This window comes from Vidua macroura, chromosome 5, assembly GCF_024509145.1.
Source record: "Vidua macroura isolate BioBank_ID:100142 chromosome 5, ASM2450914v1, whole genome shotgun sequence".
NCBI classification, from domain to species: domain Eukaryota; kingdom Metazoa; phylum Chordata; class Aves; order Passeriformes; family Viduidae; genus Vidua; species Vidua macroura.
The window spans coordinates 22,143,690-22,166,807 of NC_071575.1; the positions used below are offsets into that span (position 1 = coordinate 22,143,690).

General features: G+C 39.2%; 1 protein-coding gene across 2 annotated transcripts in view; it reads left to right on the forward strand.

Annotated features, from left to right (window-relative positions):
- Window positions 1-23,118, forward strand: part of LARGE1 (LARGE xylosyl- and glucuronyltransferase 1) — a 269,021-nt gene that overhangs the window by 141,047 nt on the left and 104,856 nt on the right. For both annotated transcript variants that reach the window (XM_053977660.1, XM_053977661.1), the window contains one exon: window positions 5,878-6,001. In XM_053977660.1, the coding sequence (XP_053833635.1) occupies window positions 5,878-6,001 (124 nt within the window). The remainder of the gene's footprint in view (window positions 1-5,877; window positions 6,002-23,118) is intronic.

Consider the following 23,118-nt stretch of genomic DNA (forward strand, 5'->3'; position numbering starts at 1 on the left):
AATATGTATTGGCAGTGCTGCACAGAGGGAGGCTTGTAGAATGAATACTCAGTCCTACTCTGCAACTTTGCTGCTTTCCTTTCTTGCACATCTAGTTCCCAATTATGACAGATTTATAAAGCCTTTGCAGGGCTAAAAAAAATTATCTCTGAATTTAACACAAGCCAATCTCATATCACCGTGTCCTAAGAGCAGCCTCACTTTAGTTGTTCCAAACCAAAAGACTAAACACCAAAAATTTATTATATTGGGTCAAATAGGCAGAATGAAGTGCAAATGGAAACAGTAATTATAGTGGTATGCTAGAAAGCACCTGCATTTCTTTTTCAAAATTGAAGCAGTTTCCTGTGGCTCATAACCTTCCTTGAATCTTTTGCAACTATTGGTCCAAGTTACATTGGTGGTTTTTCAATGTTTTACTCCATTTCTGAAAATTACAAACCTTAGAGTGCCACAGAAACAGCCCACAATCCCAGTTACATATTAAAAAGATAATTTCTCTCTCTGTTTAGGTAAGTCTTAACTTGGGTAAGAGCTAAGATAGTTTTTAATGTGCCCTTTTTTGAAGACATGCCTAACACTATGTTTCATTTGGAAACAAAGAAAAAAAACAAACTTACACAGTTATAGCATGTTTCTGGCAGTTAGGTTAGCCTGACAATTTGTAAACAATTAACTTCTCTTTTGTGCTAGCAAGTACTGGGTTGGTTTTTTGTGCCCTTTTGTTTTTTCCCCACTGTGTCAGTCCCTCTTCTTCGCAGGAGATGCTGCATTTACTTCTTTAGCTGTACTCCCCATCTATAATACAGCAATAGTGGCTTAGGAATGTTGGGGCTTTGTGAGGAATGTAAACAAAACCAGACAAATGCTTTTTAATAGGAAGTTGCCTCTTGGCTTTAAGAAGGCTGCTTGTAACCTTAAAGTTAAGTGTATGTCTGAGCATTTTTAAGAACAGGATATGAAGCTGTGTTACTGAATGCTGCATGAATAATGATTTTTTTTTTTTTCTTAGAACAAGTAGAATAAGGCAAAGCAAATGAAAATCTAAATTAAATTAAAAGGATGACATGTAATTTCCAAGTAAAAGTCACAAGTCAACACTGGCTGGTAATTAAAGCTTATATAATCTAATGGCTATATTCCATTGAGACCACTTTGCCTTAATGGAGTTAATTTGAGAATTCAAAACTTCTGTCAGTGTTTCCAACTTTTCTAATGTGTCAGTCTATTTTATGGGAGGTTATTCTGGCAAAAACCATAATGCGTGACCTGGTTTCTCTGGTCCATATAAATACATCAGTAATACATACTTTTTGCTTTTTCTAGCTGTCCTAACAATAGAGGCATAATGGAGAAAGCAATGTTTTTAAAAAATCTGCCCATTATTTACTCTTAGTACTTCACAAAGAACTTCTGTAAGTAAACACAAAACAAGAAGATTCATGAGTGATGCAGCAAGTGTGTGTTTAGGATCTCTCCAATAGTTTGGGGAGTATTTTCATCAATACTTGGGTGTGAAGTGGTATAAAAACATCTTGAAGATTTTCACATTAAAATTTTTCTCCTAAGGGAGAAAAAAAGGGAGGGATTGTCTTATGGGCATTAGGAGAAAAAGTTTCCCAGACTGTCTTTTATAATTCCTGTTTGAAGTTCTTGTAACCATTTGTTACAGATATAAAAGGTACTACCTTGTTGTGCTTCCCTCAATAAAGTATAGGTTTTGGAAATAAACCCCCTGGGCTACTGACCTTTTTATATTCTTAGAAAATAAAATTTCTCTGTTGCAGAGAGAGAACTGTGTAACCAAGCAGCCAAGGAGCTGCCTTTTGAATTACTAACAATTGAGCTATGGAATAGTGCAGAAGGGAAGAGTAAGCCCTGGTTCACTACTCCCTTTTTCAATTGTAGATTTCTGTATTTAACTCTGTGGCAGTGGCTCTTTGAAAAGAAAGGGCCACAAATGCTTGAGCAAGCAGATCATAAATCTGATGAAGAATAAGAAGTTTTGAAATGCAAGAATAAGACATCATGATAAGAAAAAATGAAGAGAAATGAGTACCTTGGAATAGACTTCTAAATTCATGGCCTGACTTTTAAAAAATTGACTTCTTTTCATTTTCATAACTTTGTAGGACCTCAGCAATTTTGAAAATGAGGGCATTCATTCAAACTCCTATATTTAGGTCTAAGAGCCTATATTTAAGCATCCATGCTTGAAAACCTTGGCTAGAATCTCCCTTTGTTCACTTTTGAGGAAAGTAATTTAGGAAAATAAATGTGTGTTCTTTACATATGGTTTACTCTGTCCGATAGTGTTCTTATCTTAAGATAAGTGGCAATAAGTTAATACAGGAAGATGTGACGTTTTCTGAACAGAGTACTTAGAACCTTAAGTTTCTACTTGATGGGAAATAGCCATATTTTGGAACTACATTTTACCATGTTAAGACGTTAATGCATCAGCATTTTCCATGTAGCAGAAACTGTGAAAAATTGTAGTTGGTAGAAATTCAAATGTTCAAAATCATTGAAGTAAATAAGATTAAGTATTTCTGGACCTTGTGAGAAATTCTATGGCTGTTTCAATACCTACTTCTGCAGTAAGGAATCTGGAATACCTGGGACTCATAGTTCTGAAACCTGGGATACTAGAAATATTTATTCCTAAACAGATTAATTCACATGAATACTGGGGATTTTTCAAAACCTGTTAGTTTTGTGGGAAAAGTTGATCACAGTTGCCATATGTTGACCCATGTTATTCCATAGTTGAATATGCCATCCCCATTACAGCATAGTGATTTCTATCAGTACAAGATACAACCAGCCTTTATGTGCATTTTTTTAGTTCTCTTGAAGTGCCCAGTCGAAAATGAGCAAAACGTCCAAGTTTAATGAAATTCAGCTTTCAGTGGAATCCTTCACAATATCCTGATTGTCATCCCCAATTCTTGGAGCTAGTGATTCAGTCATGATGTCAGATAATCATGACATCCCTTTCATATATCTCTTGAGAAAAATTTCTCATTTTGCAGAATCTCTTCTGTATTTTTCATAATGAATGTTTGTTGATCTTCAAGCTTCTAAACTTGTTTCTTAAACACTTTGAAGCAATCCATATATTTTAGGCTTTGCATATTGCAGGCAGCAGAAGAGGTGAAAGATGTCATCTGTGTGTATGCTAGTATGGTTACCTTCAGAAGGTCTTCCAGCTTTAAGGCTGCGCACTGTTGGCTTCCAGCACCATGCTAAACCTCACATTTCAGAGAACTGAAATTTCGTCTGGAGTAAAATTTTCTGTGGCTGATGCACATTTAGTTGTAGATGTCATCAGGTCACTCTACTGTTTTGGGGATATATTTTTGTAAGTGATAATCTTTTGCTTTGCCTCTGACACACTTTTCCTTCCAGCTGAATCTTTACCATGAGGCTAACAACTTGAAAGAGATTTCTGTGTGGGAGTACAGCTATCCTTTTTTCTTTCTCCCAGTAGGAGATGAGCTAAAGTAAATGTCACCCACTTGTTCCCATATAAGTTTCATACACTCTGGGTCATTCAGATAAGTATAAACTGCTACTGAACATCTGAGTGTCTTTGTGTCAGATTTTTTCTTTTCAACTAGTCTGTTTCATCTTGAAATATTTTATATAAACTCCATTTAACTAAATGATCATTTGAAAGAAGACGGAGCTTTCTTTTTTTTAACTGATTTTTTAGTCTTCTTATTCTACTTAGACTAGAAGATTTAAAAAAAAAACAGAATAAAAAAAGGGAAGGAAATTACTGAAGAACACCAGCTGGGAAATAGTCCTACCAGAATCCAGACTTAGCAGAGGGACTTATGTGGGATGTGTGTGTTGATATTGAACATTTATTTGTCTTGAGATACTGCTTTGCCGGTACCCAAAGCCACCGGTGTTGTACTTTGTTTCTCTTGGCCTTGTCTCTACTAATGAGATGTATTTCCTGATCACTGCTATTTCCTGATTTTTTCTTGGCAAGGTGCCTGGTTACTGCGGAATCTGCATGAGCCAGGATGTCCTCTTCTACTCTCCTGCTGGGCTGGTGAAGCAAATGTAATTGCTGTGATCCCTTTAGCTTGGTAATGGGACACTCCGCAGCTGGCAGCTTGTGCCTTTCCCTCTCCCCTCCTCCCTCCAGGACAAGCTGGAGATTGAAAGACCTTTGTCTTTTGAAAAACGTGTTGTGGCTTAGTGTTTTGGATATCCTTGAAGGCAGATCAGCTGTGGGTTTATTCTGCCATCATGATTAACTCATATGTAAGGCTTCCACCCAGCCCTTTCTGCTTTTCCTGTAAGCACATAATGTGATTCACAGTGTCCTTGAAGCCAATACAGCAGCTTCACTGGCAGCCCCCAGTGCTGGGCTGGATCTGCAAAATCCAGTCATACATTGCTTCTCACAACACTCTCCTCTTTCTCCTGAGGGGTCTGTTAAAATACTATGAACAATCATATGTATTTTTACGCTTTCCTGTGGACTTTGTTCAGTGGGAAGCACTATTACTCATCAAAGCAAGAAGAGAAACATTAAAGAGGAAGGCACACATTTTTCATTAATGTAGAAAATAGAGGAAAAATAACCTTCATTTTTTGGGTTAAGCCCAAAAATGTCATGGAAGTATATTGGCCTGAATTAACATTGTTTTCCTCACTTCTCATTCACACTGAAGAATGTAGTAGTATCACTCATCTTCTGCTTTAATCAACATCTGAAACTAAATACTTCTCTTGTTAGATGAAAAATACCAATTAACAAGTACACTCATTTAGCTTTACAAATTCCATAGAAATAAGAATCCACTATTCCGCTCTAGGGATCAAAGAAAGGTTGATCCCATGCTGAAGTCTAAACAAGCCATTTTTCTTCTTAGTAGTTTTTTTCAAAGTCTGTCCTTTTCTGCTGACAGAGAAAGTTGCTAAGCTTGGGGTAAACATGGAACACTACAATTTGTGACTAACTTCCATTGGTAGGTTTCCCACCACAGAAATTAAGATCAAATTTTGTTGCTTACTGTCCCTCCAAAAGGGAGAGAGGTTAAGGGAATGAAACAAGGTATTTATAGTGTTTAAGTTCACATTAGTATAGAAAAACCCATACACTTTGTCAGAGCTTGCCACTCCTACTGATACTGGCTTCACCCATCTTGTTTTGAAGCTTTTCAGTTAGCCCAAGTCCTGTAACTACAGAGGTGAACCCAGATCTGGTGATTTGAAGTAAAATGTTTCCTTTCCTCCTGCCTTTCTTTGACCATTAGGAAGAAGGACCTGGTGAGATTTGCAATCTTCATTCTGTTCACTATGCCAGTGAATAGCTAGAAGGCACTCACCTGAAACATACAATTTTGGCTTCCTATGAGACAACTATTGGTTCCCCAAGATTGCTTTGTAGAAAAGTTCTATATAAACTCAAGGGTCCCAGAATTTCACCTCATTCAAATTGTTATATTTAACCTAAGATAGTCTTTTTACCACAAAGATAAATTACCAGGTTCTCCTAGAAACTGAAATAATCATTTCCATAGCTCAAGTCCCCGAAGGGATATTAACTTGGTCTTTTTTTTAAGGAGCTGGTGCACGGGACAAGACTCTTAGGTGTTATAAATCATCACATTCTGATGGAGTCAAAGGATCTGTGTGTTCATAGCCACCCAGAAACTGACTGAGTTTTGTGTTGTGGTCATGTGTTTTCAAATTGTGTCTCAGCATTTTGGCCACAGAGCAGGACTTCACCAGACATGCTGCACACTCAAAACTTGACATCTTGGATAAAACTTTGTGAATTCTGATGTTGTCCTTCAAGAACAGGAATTAGAAACCTTTGAACTAACACGTTTCTCTCCCTTCTCGTATCAGGCGAAACCCACTCCACTTTCACCTCATCGCAGATGCAATTGCCAAACAGATCCTGGCAACTCTGTTCCAGACGTGGATGGTCCCTGCTGTGCGCATAGACTTCTATGATGCAGATGAGCTCAAGGTAAAGACACACAGACACAGGTGTCAGTCATATACTTCTGACTTGATGTCACCCCTTTGTTCCTCATCTCCCTTGACTGGTGAATTACAGGGGAACTACTGCCTAAAATATTCTCCCCGTGACAGCTAATTCTAACTGATATGACTGTAACCCTGATCACATATAACTGGAAGATGTTAAATGGCTAAAATTAGTGCAGTTTCTCTGGAATCAGAGCAGCTAATGAAATGTTTTGTTTAGCAGCTTAGAATTTTACCTGCTAGCAAGAGGATTCTGGCTATGTTTTTTAAAGGATACCTCTTCCTTGTAGCAGTGGTGGAATCTTAAGTATCTTGCTCAAAAAGCCCAAGCCTGTTACTGGAAACACTCAACTGCCCTGCATTCCTCAAGCACAGGTGTGTAAAACCCTAAGTACACACACTTTGACGAGGTAGCATTAGTACAATAGCTACCTTTCTTACCTGGATGCCCTTCCAAAAGGAATGATTATGAAAAGAGTTCAATCAATGAGGGGGGGAAATCGCTTACTCAAAGTAATTATCCTTTCATACTTAAAAAGTTTGAATCAGAACAGGGAGGCACAGCATTGATTTTGAGCTGTATGTCTTTTACCTGCGGAGGTAGAATGAAGTATTCAGACTTAGCATTTGAAGTTGGTGGCAGTAATTTGTATGACTTACCAGACTGTTCTGAACAGCACCGTGAAACAAGGAAAAAAACCCCAAAATTTAGCAAATTACTGTACTTATTAAGGGGGAAATTCAAAGCACACTACGTTGTGAAATACAGAAAGCTTTAGAAAGAGATGGAAAAGGGAAAAAAGTGATTCTTGAGAAAAATACTTTTTTTTCTGTTTTGCTTTTTCATTGGTTCTTCTACATGAAGCCATAAGTTGAAATTAACCTAATTAGCCAGAGATCCTCCTTCTGTTCCTTATAGCTTCATAGCAAGGAGGAGGTTTTTTCCTGTCAATCTCATACGTGTCTATGTTACATGTGTTTTTCTTCAAATTGTAAGGTTTTTAATTAGCCTCTCAGCTGGGGAAGACAGACCTCTTAGTGCTTTCCTTCTGGTCATTTGGGTATGGTCCAATCTAGTTAAGTAAATAATAACCAAGAGAGCTTACTTCAGTGATCCCCAAATTTCTGATTTATAGGCAAAGCACTGAGTAGATATGAGGCTACAGAGCAAAACTGTTTTGTCCTTCCCTCTTCACTCAGCCTTAATTTTTTATATGACTGGTGACCTAAATCAACACTAGACTATCTTGCATATAACCCATAGACTTTAGGTTGAGGACCCCTTTCTAGCTGGATGCAGGTATTGATGCATAAATAGGTCTTTCCAGGTTTGCCCCTCTTCTTCAGAGCACATCATTCTCCATACCAAGAAATTTCTCTGATTTCAGTGGCCTAAAAACCACAGTATATAGTACTGAGCATAGGAGAATGTGACAGACACTGCCAAAGGAGAGCAAAGAGTTACAAATATAAACAGTTTTAAAAAGCCATGAATGATGCTGGCTCATATCCAGATCATTCTGCAGGTTTTAGCAAAGACGACAGAGGAGCTGTTTACAGACAACTGTAGGAGCTCATCTCATTTGTTTCTTATGTAGCCCCTAGAGAGGATTTAATGATTGGTTTGGGTTCATGTATTTCACCTGCACTCTTGGGAGCTCTATTATGCTGCCTGGTGTTAAGAAAACACAGAGCTGATGCTGGATGTTTACTAGAAAGCCTGTCTTTCTCTGAAGTGAGCTATGGATACACTGTTACAGTATATACTATGTTTCAGTTTAAATGACCCTCCATAGTTATTTTTTAAACCTACAATCAAACCAATTTCTGACTTTTAAAAAGGGTTTAAACTGAGTAATAGCATGAGAACTTTCTGCTTAGCTTTCATTCACCAATGTTCAGTTGTTTTGGAGAGCATTTTAGCTGCTGCAGAAAACATTTAATTTCATGTTTGTTTTTTTTCCATTGGATATGTATGAGCTTCTAGCCTCTTCCTTCTAATGCATCAGGAGCTGGCATGTTAGATTAAACCCTTAAGTCCTAGGAAAAGTCCTGCTTCTACTCCTGTTTCTGCTCAAACAGTGGAAGGGAGAACATAATATTAGATCCTCCATAAATAGTATGGATGATTTTTTGTTTTCCAGTAGCTATTTAGAATTCAGGCAACAGTTTCAGTAGCATATTAATTTTTTAAAAGACAGAATTTGGAGACTAAAGTATTTGGTATTTGGCAGTGTTTCTTAACATATCCTGCAGCTCTTAAAATACATGCTGTTTAGCTTAGAGTTAGAGCACCAGTGTCCTGAAGAAAGGCATAGAAAATTAATCTTGACTGTGGCTGTTGTTTTCTCTCAGGTTTTAGAGGAAAACTGGACACTTTACTACAAGAAAGTGAAGGCAAGGTACCACAGATTATATCAGATTTTCTAGGGCCAGCAAAGCACCATATCTACTTTGCTACTGTGAATTAAGCATGTCAGATGTTCCTTTTAAAATTTAGAAAAGACTCATTTTTCCTTTTGCGAGGTGACACGGCTGTTCACATTCCTGTTGCACCCCAAAGAGCCTAGGTTCATTCTCTCCCTAGAAGCGGATGCTACCAAACTACCAGCAGCCTGCTTGGAAGAGGGATGGAGCACAGGGAAGAACAGGGAAAGGTATATCTTTGCTTGGGGCACATGATAGGGAATAGGATAGAAGAGGAGGAGACTTAACTGTGGAGCTGAGCCAAAATAACAGCATTGCCAGGAAAAGGGTCAGACGCAGTCGAGATGGCAGCTTGCCGGATGTATTTCTTCAAACCAGTTAGTTTGATGATTTTAACAGCCACTTCTACTAAGATGCTTGTAACCTTCCCCAGCATAACTTGGCCTGTCCCCTCACTGCCTTGCCAATAACCTCAGGGGAGATAGATGGGTGCTTAAAAGCTCTCCCTCATCTTACAAGCTGTTCGGATTTTGAACTCTCTCCCATTAACTAAACTTGCTACATGCAGTCAGTAGTCAGCAATAAGCAACGTTGAAGTGTGGGCTGCTGATAATGGTGCCAGTAATTGAACTATTCCACAGCTACATGCTTCATTCTTGCTCTACTCGGTATGGCCCACACATAACTCTTCCAAATTTATGTGGTCACATATGGCTGTAGCTGCAAACTGGAAAGTTACTTGAAAGTGTAAATTCACTTTATATGATCACTTTAGTTGTGTTAGTCAGCTTTGGTCCTAATGTGTAGATGTATCTATTACAGCAATGCATCCCACAAAATAACTGAAAATGGTCTTATCTGAGCATTAAGTAAAAGAAAAAAAAATTTGTGAAACTTTCATATATTACAGCTGTGATTTGCAAATATCAGGCTGCAGGGTATTGTGGTTTCTTCAGCTCAGTCTTACACAAAGAAACTCCAGAACAAACTATTGAAGGTGTGCAGCTCGGGCACTTGGCTTCTGCACTTCATTGTTAAACATGGAATCTCGTGTCAGTTCACTCACAGGGAAATACAGGCATTAAATCCATTGTGGTCTGCCCTGTCCAAGAGCAGAAGGAACAGCCGATAAGGCAGTACTGTATGTGATGGGTGGAATACAGATGAAGTGAGTTTGTTTTCCCAGATGTTCCCTGACACACTGATGACAACATCAGGTGAACTGAAGAAGACAGAATGTAGAATGAGCAGTTGCCTGCTCTGCTGTGAGTAAATGGCCCAGATACACAGTCTTTTAATCACTGATAGAGCAGAAAAGCCATCTCCTTTAAATAGTTTAGCCCACATGTGCTGCAATTGATTTATGAACTTGAAGGGATGGTGAATAGATTTTTGTAGTAGATGAAAATTTGATCTGAAAGGGAAATATGAAAAGCTCCATTCTTAGCTATTTATATGGACAATATTCCAGCTTCTACTGTTCCCAGAAACAATAGACCACAAATCTGAGTACCAGTGCTGCATTAGGTGATTTCCTTTCAGAAATATTGACATCTTCACACTCAGTCAAAATCAGTGGTCTGATCCAGCACAACCAAACTCAGGTAATGCATGGCATAAAGATCACCTGTCTTTGGGCATTTACTGCAGTATGAGATGAGTTGCTTCTTATCCACTTTCATCTGAACTTTGAAGATGGTTCACTAGGTCAGATACTGACATCATTTAAACAGACATCACAAAATACTCTGAGTTAGAAGGGACCCACAAGGATCATCGAGTCCAGCTCTTAAGTGAAGGGTCCGTAGAGAGATGAACCCACAACCTTGGTGTTACTAGCACCATGCTCTAGCCAACTGAGCTAATGGGCAAGGGCCATGAGACTTCAGCAGAAAAATAAAGTTTAATTCTTTAATTATGATTGTAGTGTAGTTGGTTCTCAGGGCTGTGCCTGTGTGCCCCCTTAGTGCACTTAAATTCCCACAGTGGTCCAGGAACTCTCAGGCTTGTTGCCTGCACAACTGAGGTAAAGGACTGGTTTGAGACAGCAGCCCAGGTCTGAACTAGGTGATTGATGGAACTGCTGGCACAAGAAGTATTTGACAGCTTGTTACAGGAGTGGTCCCGGTGGGAATTTCAGACAGTTCTTGAGATTTCCCAGGCAGACCCTGCTGTGCCTAGACCAATTTGTATGCTTAAGCATGTCGATTAACATCCTGGGCAAAGAATTGGCTGTCCCAGATATTCACAGACAGTTTCTGCTGCAAAGTTAATCAATTGTACAAGAGTAAGACAATCAATAGGAACAGTTCTGCATGTGTAGAAATGACCATGTAGGACAGTCTGTTGTACATACTTAAGATAATTAGGAAATGTTTTGTACATAGGTTAAGGTGATCTGTAGTGACACATTATACATATCTTGCAGTGGTCAGGTAGGATCATGGGCCAGCTGGGTTACAAAAATGGTACAGAAACATGTTTTAGGGAGTCTCACCCAATCCAACTAAGATGACCCTGTAAGAACCCTTGCTATGGAGACTCCCTTTGCCATCTAGACAGCAAGCAAGTGTCCTGTCTGGCACATTGTATTGTCCATGCAAAAATTACTGTTAGCTGTTTTAAATAATGTTAGCTGTTTTAAAGTGTGCTCAGTATGTGAATGTCTTTGCATCAAATTGCACCAAAAGCAACTCAAATACCATGAAATCTTTGGATACCCACAGAAGCTCTTCCAATGAATGATAGTAGTGATAGGGTTGTATGTATTGTAATATTGCAATATACCAACTTTGGAAACATGATCAAACAAATACTTCAAATATAATGGCAGCCACCACCTTCTGAGCACGGGAGAGAGGGATTCTGATTGGCAGTTGGGAAGATGTGAGAGTGTATTTGATGAACAGATTATTAATTTGGTGTTTTTCACATCAATTTAAGAGGGTGACAGCGATAGCAGTGTTGATAAAGCCGTGAACAATAAAATTGGTTAGCATTCTCCTGCCTTCCATCATCTTCCTAGTTCCATCATCTTCCTAGTCAAGAAGTTCCACTGGATGTTGCAGCCACCCATAACAATCTATCTCACAGTAATAGTGACTGACCCCCATACTATTATGGATTGTAAGGGTTTGACTGTATTTTCATTGCACTGCATGCAGATTATATATTGTTAAGGGCAGCACAGGGTTGTTTATCTGTTAAGTAGTTCACTGTGTGCCTCAGAGGCAAACACACAAAGTTATAAAGCAGAAGTATGCTACTTCCCTTCCTTTCGTTTCCACTTCATATGCAAGATGTAATTGCTATTAATGCAATACAGAATAAGAAACCCAGCATCTGTTTATGTTTACATTAATTTACACAGCAGTAAGTATTCAGTTAAAGTGTTTCTATGGCACTGAGGTTTTGATCTAAAACTGTCACATGGTATGAGGGGCTTGCAGTGCTCCTGCATTTCACCAGCCTTTTCTTTCTCTAAACTGGCCTACTGCACATGTCAGTGAAATGATAGGCATAGACTGCTGTTTCTTCCTATTGTTTCCCCTTCTCTTTAGTTTTTTTAAAATATGCAAATCCAAGATTTTGGAAAATGAAGTCTATAATCAAAACATTTTACAGATTTGTATAACTTGTATGGCTTATTTTTAGACTTGAATTTCTACTTTATAATTGAGATTTTGTGTGTCTGCTAACGGACATATTGAATACTAGAGGCTTGAAGTCTCAGGTGATAAAATATGCTTGTGGTTGTGATACAGTGATACCATGTTAAGAACAGAGTCTTTTATCCATGATTTTCAGTACAGATGACTGGAAATTAACAGACATGGTTTTGTAAGCCAAGATATTTTCCTTCTGACTGTTTGGGAGGAAATTGGTATCCATCAAGAAACAGATAGCAATTCAAACTCCCTAGCACAGTGGAACCTTTGTGAAGTCTGCCTCCTGTGTTACATTGTGCAGTGCTTCTACTACTATTGGAGAAGAAAGCCTCATGTCTTTGTAAGCCCCTTGTACTTTCCTGCTGTTGCTGGTGCTTTGAAAAAAACATTGGAGTTCTTTGTTAGTTTTATAATTTAGTTCTAATTGCTGTGGGCCTCTCTGTAGCTCCACCTTGATTCTAGGGAAAAGCAGTACGGTTGTTCTGTTCTGTGTCCACCAGGAAGACGGGGTAGCTGCTCTTTGTAACATATGTGGAGTGAGGACTAAGGAGCCAACTCTCTTCCTCTTAAAATCACCCACATTTGTATCATAGTAGCTGACTGTGACATTTCAACAGCAAGGATTTTTATTTGGCATTCAGCTTCTTAAACATTGCTCATTGCTGCAACGTGCTGCACCTCCGGGGAAGGAAATTTTAGCAGAGAATGAGAAAAAGATGAAGAATTGCACATAAGATTTTCCAAAAATGAGTCAGTTTGACAAAAATTAAAAAGCGTGCCCTGGAAAAGCCAAAAAAAAGACACAACATCTTAAACTACCTTGGGCAGCTATCGCTTGTTCCATGCATCCCCATTACAGCAGCTGCTTTCTTGGAACATTATCATCCACCTGTGAGAAATGAGAGCATTTTGCTGTCCTAACCTTGGATATACAGAAATTATTTGAACACTTTGATTTGCGTGAGGAGTATAGGTTGTATATCCCCTGTACTTGCTGGGGAAGGTTAATGGTCATCCTGTGCTCCAGCACAACTTCTTTCTTTGCCGCCTGCAGGTAGAAAGCTGGGAAGACATACCGTGACTAGAGTGAGATGGTCTTAGCTCTTAATGGCTTTTCACTTGCTCACATGGACACCTCCTTGTCAAAGGGCATTCAATTACTCGCAGAAGAACAGCAGTGACTGCTCAAGGCATTCCTAGTGAGGATCAGTATTGATGTGAGCGTTTTATCAAAATGTTTAATGAGCCTTGCTTCTAGATTTACAGAGAACTGAATTATATGTATTTCCATGTCTGATTGATAAGCTGAAAAATGCAGGAGACTGCAAGGACTCCGAGCATATTCTTAGATTCACAATCAGGAAGCTGAAATGGTTAGATTTCCTCATTTGTAAAATATGTGCTGCTGGCTTTTTTTCTGAGAAACAGCTGAGATTCAGAGAAGTGTTGGGCAATAGATCAGATGTGAGCTACTTCCCATGGAGCAGTTCAGCAGGCAGTGTAGGCACAAAGTATTCTGAAGGACTGGGGCTGAAATAGTCATTCTTGTAGAGAAAAATGATGTTCGCCTTGTCTGGGCACACCTTTTTGTGTGACAAGTTTTCACGGCAGTGAAAATGACAAAGTCGTGCTGTGTGCCTGGCACAGCACAAGCACATGCTGAAGTCACTCTTCTCATAGGTGTGAAAACATCTCAGTCCAGGTAAGGGTATCCAGACTGATTTTAGTCTCAATACTTGCTTTAAAGGGAGGGGATCTGTAGTAACATTGTTAATGAAATGCCATTGACATTACCTCTTTTTGAGTCAACTTAGTATGAGAACATTTGGACTTTTAAATTGAGAAATTTTGTTTCTGTTAGTGGAGTTATCACTTTTCAAGTCAATCTGCAGTCCTACAAAGTTTCATTTTTTGAGATACATATTAAGGTTATTAATGAGATGCCACTGACGGTAATTTGATTTGAGTAGCTTCTCTTAGTAGAGCTACCTCCTTTCAGATTAAATTATTTAATCCTGTGGCAGTTTCATTCTTTGATCTTAAGTTGATGGTGTCTAGGTCTCACCCTTTCAGAAACAAAAATGAAAACTGAGTAGTATTTTGATCCCCTGTTAATTTTCCCATATACTCTTCCATTATTTCAGATTCTATCCCTTTCACAGCTGAATGGATTCCACAGTTTTTAGCTGACACAGATAAAAACCTATAAAATAGTTCCATCTGTATTGTTTTAATGAGACATTTGGGACCTTTGTTCATCTGTCTGATTGCAATTTTATCTCATGGTCTTTAGGTGAAATGACAAGATTACATGGAATTAAAGTGCCACTGGTGGTCTTAGCCCTCAGACAGATGTTTCAAGAAGTTGCAAGAATTGCATGCCTGCCTGCTATATGGACACTTCATTTAAGCACTACTCATGCAAACTCACTGTTATCTGAAGTATTTGATGATATTTAACCAGAAGCAGGGCAATTAACTAGACTGATATAATGAACTTAAGTGTTTCTTCCTTTTGAAGGAGCCAAATTTTCCCAATGTCTTTATTTTATTTAGATTGTTTCTCTAGTTAGTGCTGCATTGTTTGAGAGACATCGTAGCTCTTTCTAATAACAATGAAAAACAACACTTTTTCATCCTATCACTGCTTCTTGCACTAGGTTATTGTTAGTTTTCCTTGTTCATAATGGTAATACCTTTTATCCTTTATTGTTCTTTTTATTCTAGGTGTATTCCTGGAGCATTTTAGGCCCCAGGAGTTTTGATATATTGTAATACTTAGCACTGGAGAAAAGAACACTGCTTCATGTAATTTTTATTCCCATGAAGCAATAATTGCGATATAAGAAGTTCCACTCACCTGGCCTCCAACCCTGCAGGCTGGAGGTTGATTTGTTTTCCTGCAAATTCTTTGCTTTTGGTGAAAATAAGAGATGTGAGAGTTCTTTATGGGATATAGCACTTATCCCACTAGTTGGACGTGTGTTCCACCAGCTAATGGCCTTTTTCTGGTGGAGCATTTTCAGCTGTTGAAGTTCTACTATTCTTACTCTTTAGGCAGAAACAGTATATGTTTAGGTTTGGAGAAAGGTGATTTTACTGGTGAGGTGCCCAATAGTAGGTAGGGATTTTCTTCTGAATAGAGGAATGGATCCTTTTTCTCATATGTATTTGCTGTGTTTTGATTTTGTGTTAAGATATCTGAGATCTGGTGGAAGCTGCATTCCCACATCCTTTCCACAAACCATCCTAGGACATCAGGAAAGTTCTCCACTGAGAGGGTGGTCAGTCACTGGAACAGGCTCCCCAGGGTCATGTCACCAAGCTGATGAACTCTGGTCGTGACTCCAAGCCTGACTATGGACAAACCTGTTAGTCATATGGTTTAATTTTAGGTAGTCCTGTGAGAAGCAGGAAGTCGGATTCAATGATTCTTATGGATCCCATCTAGCTTGAGATAGTCCGTGATTCTGCAATTCTTTATTTTGCAGGTCTGGCTGTCAAATACTGTTTTGTATGGATACAAACTGGATGGAAATCTTGCAGGCTTAAAAGGGTGGGAAGTCACTCAACATTTTTGGTGTCCGGTCGGGAATGTTTTTGCTCATGATAACTAGTATTTTGCACCTGCAATCTCCTCTCTCAGGTATTACTAGGTTAGCAATAGTCGCTGTAATTGTTCTGCAACCTTCTTTCATCGTCCTTGCAAAAGGAATTTTCAGTAGGGAGAGAATCCCACTTCAGATAAATTTTTGTCACTGAGTTGCAGCTGTTGTCTATCCAACAAAATGTGTTTATGCAGGATATGCTGTTGAATTTTATCCTAGATGGTGCATCTTGATGACGCCTGTTATCCTGATATCATGCAAAATACAGGTGATGTGCCTCTGGACTTTGATCCCAGGAACTGCATGGAAATGTGCTAGAACATGGAATGGCTGCAGCTAATGTGCATGTACTTGCATAGTTACTGAAGTGAAAAAGCTTCAGTACGTCAGACAGTGATAATATTTTCATGGATTTGTATCTTCCCTGATGAATTAGCACAAAGAGCTTCTTGATTGAGTTCACTAGCAATTAAAGCGGGCAATTGATCTTTTTTATCTTTCCATACAGATGAAGCGAGAAGGGCAGCCTGAGTTTTCACCACTGGGCAAGTTCTAGCCAGATCTACCTGTCAGTCAGCTTTTAGCAGAAAGCTCTGGCTTCCTGCCATTTTATCTGCTTCAGCTTGTTTGTCTCTTTTCACTCATTCACTGACAGGAAGAAAGAAAAAACAAGGCTTTATCTTATCTTCTAGGGAAGATTTGTTCTTCTGCCTCTTCTGGAGAGGTTGGGCTGGGAGGCTGGTGTTTGGCTGGTTCTCACTGACCTCTCTTGGGGTGCTCAGACTCTTTTTAGGTCCTCCACCCATGACTGCTGCACTGAAAACAGCTGGGGTTGAGGCCAGAGGCCTCAAAGGAACATGAAACACACTCTGAGGCTGGTCAGACTTTTCCATTCTGCAGTCTTATTTTGTACAAATGAAGAAAGGAAAACAAAGGGGGCATTCAGCATTTTGGAGATAGCCAGAAACAGTGAAGAAATTTAGAAAGTCTCAAATGAGATTAAAGAGAAAGACTCAAATAGAAACTGGCCATTTGGGTTTTATGGGGCTAAGTAAGGTGGGAGAAGAACAAGCGAAATACCTAAGGGGAGGGATATAGTCCTTAAAGATCCCAGTAGCTGAATTATCTTTTGGTCCTTTCTTTTATAAAGAAGTTGTATGGCTAAATGTTTTGTTACCTAAGTGGCAGAGACAAAAAAAAAAAAAAAAAAAGCCACATCAGTTTTAATTTATGTCTGCAGTTGCATCCGTATAAACCATGATAAGCTCTTGGCACTCTCATGTAATTTTGTTGTTAAGGAAGTTGTTTTGAAGAAGCATCCTTAAATCAGGTTTTTCCCACTTGTCTGCCCATTGTGTGTATGTGTGTATTGGTGAGAGATTTGGAAAGAAAATAAAAAAAAAAAAAGAAAAAAAGCATCCCCAACATCAGTCAGACTGTGTTATGGACTTTGCTACAGAGATGACAATTAATTTGCAGTTATTTTCCTTTGCTGTATGCTGATGATGATTTTGGAGGTTTTGTTTGTTCTGCCTTTTTAATATCTAATCTTCCTTTCCAGTTGTGTCTTGCTCCACAGTTTCTGCATTTGCTTTACATTATCCAGGACCCAGAGGTTCAAATAATCATCCATTTCTATCTCAACCTTTTTGCTCACTGTTATTTGTATCCAGACTTGCTCCACACATGTGTGGAAGATACCATCTGTTTCTTAAAATGAAAGATGAGGCAGAATCCTGTTAAAGTCACCAATGCTTCTGTGATGAGCAAGAACAGCCGCAAAGGCCAGCAGAAATAGAAAAATTATTTTAGCAAAGATGTATAAATTCTTTTCTCCTTACAGTTGTTTCTTAGAGCAAGTTGTTATTATTTCTTACAATACTCAGAAACCAGAAATTCTGAATCTAGAAAAGTTCCCAACTTTGCTGGATTTTTGGTTTCCTTGACTACCATTCATATAAATAGTAAGGACTTGTTATGGGGGGGAATATCAGTATAATCAAAACATGAGAATCACCCAGGAAAAAAACTAAATTCAATGTAGAAGTTACAAGTTATCCAGCAATATTAATAGAAGAGTCTCTTTTTGTTCAAATAAGGCTCTTGTGTTAATGTTTGCTGGATGCCTGACAAGGATGGAGCAAAGGCAGTGATTTCTGAAGGTGAGATGCAAGGAGATTGCTTTTGGCATTCCTTTTGAGAAAATTATTGATGGTGACAGTAATCCTCTTCCTCTCAGGATCTGTGATGACTTGGAATTTCTCAAGCTAGATTCTTTTATTTTTATGGTTATCTGTAAAAAAAAAAAAAAAAATTGCTAAAGACAGGCATGAATGTTTACTCGTATTTAAATGGTAACCTGCTTGTCTCCTTCCTCAGTGATTCAGTTAACCCAGTCTCTACAACAAGGTGTTGATACTGCTCCCTTGGAAGCAAGAGTGTGAGAAAAGGGATCATTCACATGTCCCTGCATAGAGGTTAGATATTGTGAGGTATAGTCAATGTAAAATGGGAAGGATTATCCTGGAACTAATCCTGAGCCCTGCTAGTGCTGCTGGAATTGTGACTCAAGTTTCAGGAATGTGGGAAGAGGTATGGCATATATTCACAGCAGGATGAAGTTCTCCCTGTGTGAAAAACAGTGATGAGAAAAACCATGCATTGAGAAAACTTCCTGTCCTGTGCCAGCAAATCAGTATTGTTTGTTTACCCCCTCTTTTTATGCTTTATAAAAGCATAAAATATTCTGTTGCAAATCACAGAATATGATCATCATTAAAGTGGTGGCAGTATTTTCCTCCAGTTTAGAAGTGACATGAAAGCCCCAGTTCTGTTAGCTTTGTCTTAAATGAAGGCCACATTATTTAAAAAAACAATATCTTGCTACTTGTGGTGTTCATAGTAGCAGCAAAGCACTAAGCAAGTAATGAAAAAGCTGTGAAAACAAGTTGTCAGCTGTGTCTAGAAAGTTATTTATCCAATCTGAGGAAATAACAAATCCACCTGATTCACACATCAGAATTTCAGGGTTGTTCCCCATGACTGGGACATTTGTAAGGGCTGCCAGAAGCCAGCAGCTACAAAAGACTTTGGCTGGTTTTGCTTCACAGAGGTCTCTCCTGCTGGAAGTTCTTTCACCGTGTAGATTGCACTGGTTTTCAGATCAGTGTCAGATACAATTCAGCTACAACTTGTGCAGATTTAAAACATACTGATTTTGCTGTGGCCTGGAAGTTTTGCTCTGTTTGCCTTCTTTTAAGATTTCAAAGTTAATTTATTGCATCTGTCTGATACAGTTTTTAGGGAAGATAGTGCCCATGTTGAAGTTGCTTATGAGCAAATAGATGCCAAATACTTCTGGATATCCATGTTTCTATTGAGTCATTTATTACAACACCTGATTCACGTGTCTCTTTATTTTAATCAGTCTCTTCTAGATGCTAAGAATTTTTAATGGCAAAACCTGGCATGAAGGCTCTGGGGAGGCAAACTCTACAGAGTTTTCTACTTCCCTCTGATTATTTGTTTTCTTAGTTCTTCTATTTGCTACTGGCTGTTTCCCCAGCACGGGGAATCTGCAGCCATTGAGTCTGGATGGTGATTGAATTGGGTTTTGTCTGATCCCATTTATGTGAGCTCACCTCTGAGGTGGGGGAGGAGGCATGGAAGTGGCACCTTGGGCTGCTGATTCTCAGCCTGGTGCATCACCCCAGCCAGCCTGGCATACAGGCTCCTGCAGGGCACTGACCTTGGCGGTGCTTTTGTGGAGTCAGCCAAGCTGCAAGGGTGTCTTTGATTTGGAGTGGGGAAGGGATACTGTGTCATAGCTCTGGATTATTTTGATTGATTTTTTTTTCCCCCACGCTTACCTAGGAAGATGCAGCGAATGTAGTGACAAAATCAATATGGTATTGGAGGTTGCATTTTTCTAGGGTAAAGTGTTTAAGGACATGCTGCCAGGGAAAACACTTTATCAGCCAAAATTCCATCTTACCACACTGAACAAGGAGCACTTTTTGTTGCTCAGAGGGTTCTGTGGTGCTATATATTCTGTGGGACAGTGAGGAATTTCACTAAGTAAATGCAAAAAAAAAAAAAATACTATTAAACAGAGAAGGGGTTCTGACAGGAACCTCATGAAGTTCAAAAAGAAGTGCAAAATTTTGCATATGGGAACTAACCCGTGTACCATGACACGCTGAGGGTTGCCCCACTGGAAAGCAGCTTGGCAGAAGAGGATCTCGTGGACATCAGGTCAGACATGAGCTAGGAATTTGCCCTTGCAGCAATGACTGCATTAGACACAACATTGACAGCAGGTGACACCTCCCCTTGACTCAGTGGTGGTGAGGCCGCACCTGGAGGGCTGTGTCCAGGCTGAGTTCTGGGCAACTCAGTAGAAGAGAGACATGAAAATAATGAAGAATCCAGCCAAGGGCCACTAAGGTGATGAAGGAATTGAGCCACCTCACATGCAAGGAAGGGTAAGAGAGCTGGAACTGTTCAGCCAGAGAAGAGAAGGCTTGGAGGGGATCTTATTGTTGAACATAAATACTTGGAGGGCGGGTATGAAAAAGACAGAGCCAGGCTCTTTTCAGAGGCGCCCAGTGACAGAACAAGGGGCAGTGGGCACAAACTGAAATACAGGAGTTTCCCTCTGAACATCAGGAAACATTCTTTTACTGTGAGGGTAACCAAGCACTGGCTTAGGGTGCCCAGTGAGATTGTGGAGTCCCCATCCTTGGACATAGTCAAAAGCCAAGACTCAAGTGTTTTTATTTGGAATGTAGTCACTACACAATTCATTCACAGAGAGCGAGCCACCATTTCCCCCTCTCTCAGTCAAGGAAACAGGGAAACTTGATTTTAAGCTCTGTGTATGAGACTTCTCTGTTAAAAATGACGCTTTTGCTATCTTAATGAGCATTTATACAGTGGTAGCAACTGTGAAAAAGTTGTCAGGCTGTGCACAGCAACTGTGATTTGGTCAGCTTTTCCCAGAGATGCAACACAGTTAGGAAAGACAACTTGGTGGTGAGGTATACCTGAACATAGAGACTGTTGCTGCCACCTCTCTGGCATTTGCCAGGTGATCAGTTACATGCTGCATGCAGACTCATGGGCTTGTGATTTTTATATTCAAATAATTTAGATATTTTAGTTTGTTTTCAGTCTTCAATAACGAAAATAATAAAGATAGTTCTGACGAAAAACCTTTAGTGAGTAGATGCTATTTCACTTAACTTAAAAGAATCAGTGTTGGCACCAGCTAAATGCTTTTCTTTGCTCTTCTCTCATGAACAAAAACATAGATTTTGAGAGCTAGAGATCCAAGGTGTGCTATTTCTGCTGAACTGGGAATTATACAAAGAGCAAAGTATGTCACACTGTTTTGTTTCACTCTCTTTACTAACTCTATTTTTTAATGTTGCTAATGTATCTTCTAGGAATATTTGCTCTCTGAAGGCAACTCTGATCTAGCTTGTTAGCAGATGATTCACAAGCATGCCATATATGGGCCATTTTAACTGTGCCAGGCAAACAAAATTGTATTAAAACTTACAGAAAGTATTTAGACAATATTTAGAAAAATGGTTTTTCAACGAGAAGCCACACTCTCCTTCTCAGAAGGCAGAGTCCGTTCCCCCTGCTCCCTGCAATGTTTTGACATGATACAGAGTAACCTCCAGGTTGTGGCCAAAACTAGGAGGAGGACTATGCACTTCCTCCAATGCTGTGCCTGTGTATTTCCTCACATAAGACTATGTAGTGAGCCAGAGAGTGAGCCTTCGCAGAGCTCTTGTGTAGTGTAAGGAGTTTTCCTTACCATTAATTTGGAACTGTTACATTATTCTTGAATAGCAAAGCCATGAAGAAATTATGCCGGGGGCTAATTAGGATCTCTGTTTGTGTCTTAGTCAACTCTCTACCACCGGAGAGGAAACTGTGGATTAATTGGGCTGATTGAGAGTCCAGACTTCAACATATCCTCAAATCCATATGCTAGCCAGGTGTGATGGACCATTTGGAACAGGGGCTGCCCCTTTCGTTTTAAAAGTGGTGCCTTCAGACATCAGGCTTCAATACTTGGCAGGCTTTTGCCTGTGTGCCAGATCAGAAGGCACTGCCAGACAAGGGTTTTTTCCCTGCAGTGATACATGGCAGTGGTGTTAGAAATTGGAAATCCTGAGAGCAAAGAAAATAACTGCACTTTGAAGGTGATTTGCTTTTCCAGCCACCCTTTTTACTTTCTTGCTTGTGTCAGGCTATTCATGCAACATATGAACCCTACCTTATTAAGCTTATTTGCATTAGCACACTGGGTGTTTTTCTGGAGAAATATTTCAGCTAATAAAATGAAGGACATGCCATCCAAAATTAATAACATAGCAATGGGTAAAAGCAAGCTCAAGTCTGTAAAATGTCTAACACTTTTAACATGTCAGGTATGACTGGTCTAGCACAAGGATATCAAGTGACAGAACAGTATGGTTTGCAGAAGCAAAGCAGATACTGCTTTGTATGAATTAAATACACCATGGTGTGATGGTCCATTCCAAAAGCCACGGTGTGGGAAAGCAGGGACCACAAACAAGTAGAGTTATGAGGGTGTGAATTTGAAATAATCTCTGTTACACACAGAAGATACTTGTGGGGAACATTGAGTTTTCAATAAACCAACGAAAACTTCATGCTTCAGTTTGCGCTTTCTGTTTTTATTCTATGAGAAGCTGGTTTTACTGCCTTCCCCTTGAAGTTCTTGTCTTTCTCCTTAAAGGTATGTTCTACTTCCCTCTGTCTTTTTAATGAACTTTGTAGTGGGAGAGTACTCTGCCCTGGTACAGGAATCCTGAGAATACAGAGAAAGTTGTGTGCCATTTAAAAGGGAATAGAGGAGGTCAGCTTACATCATCAGAGACCTTGTTACTTTATATTCAAAAAGAAATGTGCTCTAATCACCTATTATTAGCCTGTCTTCAACCATGCTTCCAACTTCCAAATGTAGGAACTCACTCTCTTACAGAAGGTTTTCTCTAAGGATTTTGAGGGAATTTTTTTTTTTTTGTGCAAGTGTTGTTTCATATAATAAATTTACAATGGCAGTGAATAGATACAAGAGAGTCAAACAACAGAATAATCTCCTCAGTTTTATGAATACACTGAATTTGAATACATTGAATATGAATACACTGTAACATGCTGGGACAAATCTTGAAATCTGTCTCACTCAAGTTTTTTGTAGACAAAATACTAATTGAAGTTATGAGAGCATGACTCAAAGGAAAACTTAAAATCTGGGAATTGTAGTGCATGCCCCTTAAAACAAACGAGGAGTTTCAGGTAGGCAAATAGGAACTTCTCAAAAACTTCTAGTATCCCACTTTAAGCAGAAA